Source organism: Candoia aspera, chromosome 1 (genome assembly GCF_035149785.1).
Source record: "Candoia aspera isolate rCanAsp1 chromosome 1, rCanAsp1.hap2, whole genome shotgun sequence".
NCBI lineage: Eukaryota > Metazoa > Chordata > Lepidosauria > Squamata > Boidae > Candoia > Candoia aspera.
Window position 1 is genome coordinate 230,209,899 of NC_086153.1, and position 10,910 is coordinate 230,220,808.

At 37.1% G+C, this 10,910-nt stretch overlaps 1 protein-coding gene across 1 annotated transcript; it reads right to left on the minus strand.

Annotated features, from left to right (window-relative positions):
• Positions 1–1,237: 1,237 nt before the first annotated feature.
• LOC134489752 (olfactory receptor 5J3-like) lies at positions 1,238–4,525 on the minus strand. The gene is made up of 2 exons (XM_063292620.1): positions 4,519–4,525; positions 1,238–2,172 (listed from the first exon to the last, which is right to left on the minus strand). The coding sequence occupies exons 1-2, from the start codon at positions 4,523–4,525 to the stop codon at positions 1,238–1,240; spliced, it is 942 nt and encodes a 313-aa protein (XP_063148690.1).
• Between the last annotated feature and the right edge of the window lie 6,385 nt (positions 4,526–10,910).

Consider the following 10,910-nt stretch of genomic DNA (forward strand, 5'->3'; position numbering starts at 1 on the left):
AAAGAATGAATAAATCATAGTCTTGTTGAAAATGAAATAAGAATAATGCTTCATTCAAACACATATTTTTGCGATGTTCTTTTATTATGGAAAGTCGTTCTTATATTATGGAAAGATGTCCTTACATATACTGACTTTGAAACAGGTTTTAATATTTTTGGATGTCTATATTCTCTTGAATTGCATATCTATACATAACAAATGACAGCTGCACAATGGATTTTGTATGCCATTCTTATTGCCAAGAGTCATGTTCTTCAATATTGGAAAGATAAATTTATGGTCCCAATTACTCAATGATCTGAAGACCTGATGTTACTTGCAATTTATGAACAAGATTATTTATGAACAATTATAATGAAATACAATAATCCTTTATTCTAACGTTTGTGTGTGTTTGTGTGTATGTGTGTGTATGTATATATACACACACACACATACACGTACACAATGTATACTGTATGAGTGCTATGTCTTTCTTTTCTTTTTCTTTTTGTTTTCTTAAATTAAATAAAGGACATTTTAAAAAAAATGTAAGAAAACTCTTTGAGATTTGGAGGATAATTTAGAACCCAAAGAATAAAAACACGTTTGATTGTTTAGAGATTTCTAAGTCATAATCTCATAAGACAATCTATCATGTACTAAACAAAGCATGGGTGGACAATTTTGATCTGGTTGAGAGCCGCAAGATGTGATATTTTTAACTTGGTGATCACAAAGGCCCTCTGATAACATAGTGACATCTCAGGAGTAGTCAGGATAAGAATTTTTGGTCCATTTTTAATTTGGGGAAGGTCTAGAAATAGAACTGACAAAAATAGTTAAGTAACACACTTATTTTTAGTCTCATATTGGAGAAAAAACACACACACACAAATACCACGCCCCTGAAAATTCCACTATGAAGAATAATTATTTTGCTGCCAAATTTTAGAATCATGACTTTTGTAGTCCTCTGGGGACTGAGGGCTTCCATGGTCTATGGCTTGCTCAGACCTTCAGTATACAGTTAACATGAAAAGTATCAAAAGGTTGAAGATAGTTCAATGGCTTTGCAATGCCCAAGTCAAGTGTTATCTTTTAAACAAATGAGATACTCGTATAAGACTTGGAGACCATGCTCACCAGATACCACACAAGGAAAATAATATAATATTCTGAATGTTCTTGTAATTTCATTTTTGTTTTGTAATTATTTCAATTTTTATTATTTACTGTAATAATTAAAGTAGTTCTACATGTATCCCAAAACCTGTTTCATCCTGATTGATTTCCTGAAAGCCTCTTTCACCTCCTTGTTTCTGAGAGTGTAGATCATAGGGTTCAGCATAGGCACCACCACCGTGTAGAAGACAGATGCTACTTGATCTCGGCCCAACAGGTAGCTTGTATTTGGCCGAAGGTAGGTAAATATCAGAGTCCCATAGAAGACTGAGACAGCTGTCAGGTGAGACGTGCAAGTGGAGAAGGCTTTATGCCTGCCTTGAGCAGAACGAATCTTCAGGATGGTGGAGAGAATTAAGACATAAGAGAAAAGAATGATGACCAAGGATCCAAGGGTGGTATACCCAGCCAGGAAGGATATGATCATTTCAGTGACATAGTGATCTGAGGAGAGTGCTATTAGGGGAGGAGTGTCACAGAAGAAATGCCTGATGATGTTAGAATCACAGAACTGTAAGCTGCTTAAAAAGCATACTGTTAGCATGGCATTTGTACAGGAAAGTAAACCCGAACCAGCAACCAATGTGACACAGATGTTCTGTGACATAATTTTGGAATAGAGCAAGGGATTTTTGATAGCCATATAACGATCATAGGCCATTGTGGCCAGCAGGAAACATTCAGTGCACACCAAGGCTACAAAAAAGTAGAGCTGAGCAAAACATGCACTGAAGGAAATTGATTTGTGACCTGTTAGAAAGCTCATTAGCATCCAAGGGGAGATAACTGATGAGTAACAGATGTCAGCGACAGACAAGCTGCATAGGAAAAAGTACATGGGGGTATGAAGCTGAGCACTGATCCTGATTAATATAATCATTCCCAGATTCCCCATCAGGGTGGTGATGTAGATCATGAGGAAGATCACAAACAAGAGAGGGCGCTGCTCTGGAGATTCTGAGAAGCCCAAGAGAATGAATTCTGTCACCAGAGTGCAGTTCCCCTCTTCATCCCTTCCCAGAGTCTGAGATCTGTTAATGGATTTAAAATGACATTTCTTCAGTTTTCACAATAGATCACAAGTGAGACATGCTTAAAAAATGAAGTTCTCTTTACATTTATTGCATCTGTTGCTTCTGCCTTGACCATTGCTCTCATTCCAATCTGCCTATGCATTCTACCTCCAAGGTTCCCTTTGAAATGTGTTTACCTACAATGCAAGAAAAGAGAAATATTTCCCAAAGCAATAGGCACTACTGCAGTTTACATAACTATGCTATTGGGCAAGATTACAGGGTCAGGATGGGAAAAGTAGAGCAATCTGCGCATAAGAGGCATCCAGATGACCCTTTGGCAGTTTAAGTAGGTCCAGGCAGGAATCTTTTTTGAAATCTTGTCTGTCAATATGGAGCAAGAATATGTGGTGTGGTGCTCTCCCGGAGTTTAGAATCAACTCCCATCGACCTCATGCAGCAACACCAAGTTGCACACCTCTAATGCAGAAAGCACTGAGCTGGACTGACCACTGTCTGGTGTCTTTTGTATAAAACGCTTTCCTGTGCTGCAGAAAACTTTACAAGTGCAAGTCACTGGAATAATCTCAGAGACGTTAACAACTATATTGATGGATAGCTATCAGGCATCGTCTTTGGATGCTACTCTGATTCCAATTCTCTTGATTTAAGATGTGTGGAAAAATGTACACAAGCAAGCAGGTAGGATTTCCTTCACATATAGCTTATGATTTTGGGATGGCAACAAAATATCTCAATGTTTTCCAAATTGCAATCTCCCAGTCTCAGTTTCCCATCTATAAAGAGTAATTAGAATAACCTACTTCATTGAAATGTTCTATGGATGACCACAACTGAAAAATTCTTTAGAAAGCTTATTCAGAAGTATTGCAGGATATCTTAATTATATCTTGAAAAATTAATAATAAAAAAAATAAAAAAGAAGTATTGCAGGATACCAATTATCTTTGCTTAGTTCACACACAATACTTTCCTTATCAGAAGATGAATGCTTTGCACAGCCCAACTGTATGAAGTAAAATAAATAAAGCTAGATATTTATTTATTGGTTAGATTTATATCTGGCCCTCTGTCTGAGAACTCAAGGCATCTTCCATAAGAATCCCCATTTTATCCCCACAATAGCAAGATAGGATGATCAAAAAGAGAATGAATGGCCCACAGTCAACCAATGTGTTTCCATAGCTAAAGGTGGACTTGAACCAGGTTTTCCCCATTCTTAGTCTGACACCTAAACTACCACTCCCACCATACCCCCACCAAAAAAAACCCCAAAACCCCATCCCCACCCAAAAAGCACCCCCACCAACATTGGCAGGGAAAGCTACTGCTTATAAACAGGGAGCAAACCCCACACTCATTCCCACTGATGATGTTACCTAGTTGTGTATTGAAATGTCTGCAAGCAAACAACCAAGCTCAGAGAGCATCAAGGACTCCACCTTAAGTACTATATCACTACACCGGCTTTTATGTATGTCCTTAATTTTATTCAGATGGGATATGGATTTCCTAGCTCCAACATTGGATTTTAATATAACATAGAAATTTAGATTTCTTGAACACTGTTATTCAGAATCACCAAAGGACCTACATTTGTCACCAAAGAGAGAGGATGAAACCATCCTTCTTTCTGAAGATCCATATTAACATCCAAATACTGTACATTGCAGCACCTTGTCTGAATTGTTCATTTGTTTTAATTTTTTAAACTATTCCTGCTTTCATTCTTTTACATTTACATCTTTTAAATTTAATTTTTTTGCTTTATGCTGCCTTGGGCAGGTTTATCTTAAAAGGCTGTTTATAGATTTAAGAAATAAACGAACTGTAAAGTAAATAAAAACTTGCTAGATTATTTTGGCACCTGAAACAGAAGGCTCACAAACATCTTTCCCCATCCCCTTGCAATAAAAATAGAATAAAAATAAGTCAAACAATTAATCATTTTCTGCTCTTTCAGGACATCCACAGGCAGCAGCTTATGAGGAGTTTTTGTGCCTCGTTCTGTCAAATGAAGAACTGACTTAAGATGCAAAGTTGCATGATAGCTACTGGTAGACATGGTCCATGCACCTTGGTTTTTCAGTCTGGAAATCAGGAGATACACTACTGAACATGCCTTTCAACAGGAATGCTGAATATACATAAACCATAATAACCAAAGGAGTGTGATAGTTCATGATGTAACAAATAGGTAGATAAATAAAATGACTTCTATCCATTAGATCATTTAATTGTGGAAGATATTCCTATTAACTCATAAACACTGGGCACATAGATGCGACAACACATTGCAGTGTTGAGTTCACATAACTCAACATTTCTTTCATACTTCGCAAAATTCAAAGCACTTTCCTGGTACTAACTAGCTATCATCCATCTCAGTGGATATAAAGGTAAATTAGTGTGACAGATGGGAGAGGGGATTGAGATTGAGAGAGCGAGTTTGTTTAAGGCCATTTAATGAGTTCCTAGCAGTGGTGATATTTGAACTGGAATTTCATAAAATTCCATAACTTTAGACATAAAAGATAACATTAAAGATAACATTAAAATTTTAGATATAAAATTCTAGACATAAAAAACGAGACTCACCTTGCTTTCTGAGAGAGAGGCATGTTTGCTCAAAAATGAGGGATTTCTTCCGTAGAAAAACAGGCTCTGGAAATTTGTTCTGGTTTTGGATGATGGTTAGACCATAGTGTTTTCTGTGAATTAGCAGATGACTCCATTGCCCAAAGACTGTTAGTCAGGAGACTCTAATATGATGATGTAATCTCGTTTCTGGTACTTATCCCCAATGTTGTGCTACAGCTCTACTAAAACATGCATGCTGATTTTTGAAAGCTCAGACCTGCAATTTATAGGACAGAAATCACAGCTCTGGGAAAACAATAAATTCTTGACTTTGCGAACCATCCTATCTAATCATAAACAACATGAAGGGACGTTTTATCATGCTTGGTGGACATGTAAAAAAGCTAAAAAAATTTGGATTCACATACATACAGTACATTGATACAGAGGATTTTAAAGATGAATATTCAATCGAAGCCAGAACTTTTCCTTTTAGGATTGATGGATAAACAGTTAGAAAAAAGCCACGGAAGATTATTTCAATATATGATTACTGCAGCAAGGTTACTATATGCACGAAGATGGAAAGATTCAACATTACCCACCATGGAGGAATGGTTGGTGAAATTGGCAGAACTTGCTGAGATGCACAAACTGACTTCTTTGATTAGAGAAAGGGCAATATCTACATTTATTGTTGATTGGAACCTATTATGGACTTTTTGCGTAAAAATGAAAAAAATGAACTTGTGATTTATGGTTTTGATTATTGGACAGTATGGATTATAGAAAGAAGAGAGTCATGATGTAACTTTAGAGAGAGAGGTTAAAATATAAATGTACTTATAACTGCTGTGAAGAATATCGGAAGCTACTTCCTTATATCTTTAAATCTTTCTCTTTTTTTCTACATTCTTTTACTTTTTCTTATTGCACTTTTGGCTTTTTCTTTTATTTCTCTCTTTCCCTTTCCTTTTCTCTGTTCTGTTTTAATTTGTATTAGTCCTTATTATTGATGTTAAAACTTTTAATAAAAATTGTATAAAAAAAGAAGAAATATATATACACCTTGCTTATGGTAACCAGCGTTCTGACATAATATAGCCAAGCTTTTATATTGCTCACATAGCTCCTTTATGCCTGTTGAATTCAGAAGATATACATCTATTTAAGAAAGTCTACAGAGTGTTTCCTCTTTTGCCTCTTTCCTCCAAACCAAAGAGAACCTAGAGTAATATTAGACATAGCCATATAGTTTTAAAACAGCCTGATTAGTATTTCATCACTTTTAGATTTAAACAGTTTAATTACCTAATTGCAATATGCTATGCATTCCACCATACAGTGTGTGTCCCTTCCCCCATTATATCAAGACTGAAAAATGATTACGTTGCAGTAGTGAGGTTTTGGAGTGAAAACAGATTTCGATCAAAATAAAGGAGCTTCTATCATTTGTAAAAGCACTTAATTTCCACTAAAGATATAAAGAAGAAATGGCAAGCCCCATCCTCCTCATGCTCATCACTGAGAAAGAAGGAGAGAGAAAAAAACAGAGGAAGAGATAGAAACTAACCATTAATGCTCTGTGTTATTTACCATCTATGCAGACTTATCTTTTCTTAGAGTCATTTCACACACATCTTTTTCCTTTCCAGAGGGAAATAACAACTTGCATTCTGCAAAACCCTAGATTAGAAACAAGAATAAATACAGATTTGCTGGCACAACAATATATAACCAGAGCTTGGATTTTCTGCTCATGGGCTATTGAACACATGGGAGATTCCCTGAAGTGCCAAATATTCACACCCTCTCTGCTCATGTATGACAATGGGGAGCACAAGAGATGGTTGATTCCCAGATTATTATGGATGACCCAGAGTTAAAAAAATAAATCATGATGTATGCTTGAATGCCAAGAGAGTTTTAATAACCAAAATATGTGCAAACACTTGTGCAGCCTAATTGTTGTAAAGTGGTCAAGGTGAGGCCATAGTCTTGCACTGGAGCCCAAAACGACTCCTTTCTATTAGCATCCTTAAAATGTGTTCTTATTTTGACATCAGATAGAGGAATATCTGGCCACAATATTATATATTCTTGAAGGTACCCAATAGATGTATTTATGATACCTGTTCCCTTGGTGACACATGTCCTTAAACTCACTTCAAGTTTTGGTTTGTCCTCAGAAAGTTGGCCAGCTTGAACCTATGTTAAAAAGCATTGGGTTTTTTTGTTTGTTTTTTATAGTCGATTCTAAGGAAAAATACACATTTGCCTGGAAATAAGTGCCACTGGGCTCAGTCACTGAAGATAGACAGGACTGCATTGTAAGCAGTAGTCAGTAAGTAAAAAAAGTGTGAAAAACTATATGCTAGAAATAATTCAATAAGATATAGGATCATACTTCTTAAATATAACTATTTTTACATGCTTAAATATTCTGTAAAGAAAAAAGCACTGTTTTGATTGAAAAGGCTAATGCTCTCTCTCCACTTAATGTAGGCACCTGTATCTAAGATATAAGATATAAATAAAATCTGAATATATGGCATTTTCAGTAGAGCAGGATAGTGTAGATAGTGCTTGGACTAATGGGAAGGCTTGGTCTGCTTACAGAATCGGTTTAGGACTTGCAAAGACTATGGATGTTTAGGCAAAGTCCAACCCTAATAGGGAGCTATTTGGAGCCCTTTTGGTGAGGAGAACCAAGGGATTCCAACTCCTGATATGTCTCCGTCTCTCAGGGAGGTGCTTCAGCTCAATAATGCCCTCTAAAGGGCAACTACGCAATATCTCTTAGCACAAGGTCAAACGACAACAGATAAGTGAGAAGAGTCTTCCTGCCTTGTCCTTGTCTCTGTCTGTCACCTAGCCTACTGTTAGTTAAATTGCCCCTGTGCTTAAGAGAAAAAGGGAACTACCCTGCACCCCCTGCACCCCGCCAGCTCACTTTTGTGCTTCTCTCTCCTCAAGATTTTGGTAGAACACCCGTTAGCATCCATTAACAATCAGGCAAAGCTGATCTCTGAATACCAAGATTACCAAATTATGAGCATTTTTAATGGGATGTTCTGCTATTTGATTACTCAGTATTCTTTCAACCCCCTGCTTATATTCAGGAGCATATTCTTTTACAAGAACTGCTTCTGAATTCAAATCTCCAACACTATACCAAAAAATGGTGAAGTGTCTGTTACAGAATCTTTTTAATAGGTTGGAAAGGAAAGTATTCAAAGACAGGATACTGGGTAGACTAACATCTTGGAAGTGGCCCTGCAGAACATGAAGGTGCACCCCCAACTTTGTTTCAATTTCCAGCTTTTGCAGATGGAGATTCATTCCTAAAATGTACACGACCAGCCAAACCTCAGCAATTTTTTTAAAAAAAAGACAATAAATCAACTGATAACCATTTCCAACTTGTCACTGATGTGAGCAAATATTCAGGTTAGAATTGTGGAGACCCAAATTCAAATCCACCACAATCATGAAAACCTATTAGGTGTTTCTCAGACCTACTTTACAGAATGGTTGTTGAGATAAACTGGAGGAGGGTGTGCTGTATATGTACTTTGCTTTGAGCTCTTAGTAGAAAAAGGAGACACACACCTAACAAATAAATAAAAGCAATACTGTAGTCAATAATTCATAAATGCTGAAGGTGGCTCGGTTGCTATTAATTTGGGGCTGACTTTGTAACTGGAATATTTATGAAAAATCTAAAGACAAATGGAAGCTTGACTCACCCCTGACGTATAGCTGAACATTTAATGAGTTTTGTTAATGCTGATTTGCGAAAATATATAGAAGTAGATAGCAATTTGATATATTTTCAGTACTGAACATAGCAATTGTAAGAGAAAGTGTGGATAGTATAAATCTTTGATTAATAATAAGTATCCAAACAAAATGGCATGGAGTGTTGTCAACCCAATTTCTTTGCCTAATACATGAAGCTTTAAAATCAAAACATGGTTCAAAGATTTGCAACCTTTACCCCCTTAAAAAGACGAAATATTGTCTTTGAACAACCACTAGATGTCACCCAAGACCCACCTATAGGATAGTAGTGCAATGTCTGTGTACAGTATAACAGCACAATGTTTTTGCTGATTCAAGAGAAGCAAGAAAGGATTTATGAGCTGGTGATATATGTTCCTTAAAAAGTAAATCTCTCTCTTTTTTAAAAAAAGTGTTCATTTGTGAAGTCTTTGATTTAAGTCCCTAGTATTTGCCCCATCTCAGAAACTAAGCCTAAAAACAACCAACTGTATTTGCCCATGCAAATTACTTTTCACTCTCTCTCCCCCATTCAGTTATTGCTATCTCTTGTTGCTCTTATTTCAGTAGGTAGATTGTTTTTCAGGGCAGGGATTTTCTAGGGGGTAGCACATTCTCACCCTCATCATTACTTCAGCTCAGAACTCCTTACAAAATTTCAGACTTTTTGCTAGTGAAATAACAGAATGCATTTTTTTAAAAGATTCACTAACCTAAACATACACCTGGAAAGCCATTAATCTCTGGAAAACTGTCCAAAACCTGATTTTCTTTACCATTTACCATTAGTGGAAATCTATGTCAAACATGTCTTTACTGGCTAGGCAAGAAAATGCAAGACTGGACTTCCAAGATTACAAAAGCTCCGATACGTAGCTTTTTCTTTTTTAGATTTTTTAAAATTCCGCCTTTAATATTTTTTATAAATAACTCAAGGCGGGGAACATACCCAATACTCCTTCCTCCTCCTCTTTTCCCCACAACAGCTACCCTGTGAGGCGAGTTGGGCTGAGGGAGAGGGACTGGCCCAAGGCCACCCAGCCGGCTTTCGTGCCTCAGGCGGGACTAGAACTCAGTCTCTGGTTCCTAGCCTGTTGCCTTCACCACTAGACCAAACTGGCTCTTACAGGAAACTGATTTCTGATTTCTGACCAGACTGATTTCTTATAGGAAAGCTAATAAAGCCATTAAAAAAGAATTCCAGTGACTGTTGTGTATCAAATGCAAGCCTTATTTACAGGGAAATCGAGATTCAAAATCTTCAAAATCTTCTTTCTTCTGCCTGGTACAACTGCCTAGAAGTCACTGTCTTCTGAGTGGGAGCAATATTTTCTAGATGTTTCTCGGTTTGGTGACAGACTGGTCTGGTATCAGGCTGTTCGTTTTAGCTGCATGAGAACTGGCTCTCTCCGTCTGAGGGGCTGAACTGCAGAAGTCTGTGTGTGTCTACTGAGAATAATCTGAGGGGTTGTTCACAGTTAAGAGGCCTTAGTTCTGAATAAGAGGATTTAGGATTGGAGCTCTTGCATTTTGTAACACATCAGCTTTATGTCTTCATTGATTAAATAGCTGAAGTTTTCTGGATTGAGAAACAAAATCCTCTGGGCACCAGAAGGTGGACGTGAAATAAACAGTGGGAGAAGATGGAATGCTTCAGCTAAAACAGCCTTATTTTCTGGCCACTATAGCTCTCCATCTTTGTGTCCATGGACAGGGAGGGAGAGTTGACCTCAAATTAACCCCTCCAGCCAGGCTTTGATAATACATTAAATCACCTAGTGATGCCCTTCAGGTTAAGAGACCAATAAGCAATATTTTATCATAGGTTAATGATAAAATATTGCTGGTTGGTCTTTTGCCTTATCTCAGAAAGACCAGGCCTCTGGGTTCAAATGACTTGAATTTGGCCTAGCATGTTATGTAAATAGAACCATCTGGACTTAGAATTTTACATTAAGCCATAATGTGGTTTGGTTGCTTTTATCTTGGCCATTTGTTCAAATTCAACCAATTGGAAGGGGTGATGGTGGTCATGACACAGTCCAATATGCAAACCTAGCCAACATACTGTCTGCAGCTCAAGCTAACTGTGGTCAGAAAGTGCTCGGTATTTTTTCTGCATGGTGGGAATTTTTAAAAAAATATTATTATTATATTGGGAGGGTCTGTTCCAAACCTGAAGAAGGTATGATTGATGTTTCAGTTCTAAGTATGGTAAATTAATGTCTTTTCCCTTGAACATCTGCCACATAAGCACCACAGTTTAATCTGCATACAGATGCTTTCTATATGAAGCTCCCAATTAAAATGATCTATGTTTGACATTGTTCTCTGGGTCAGAGGGGA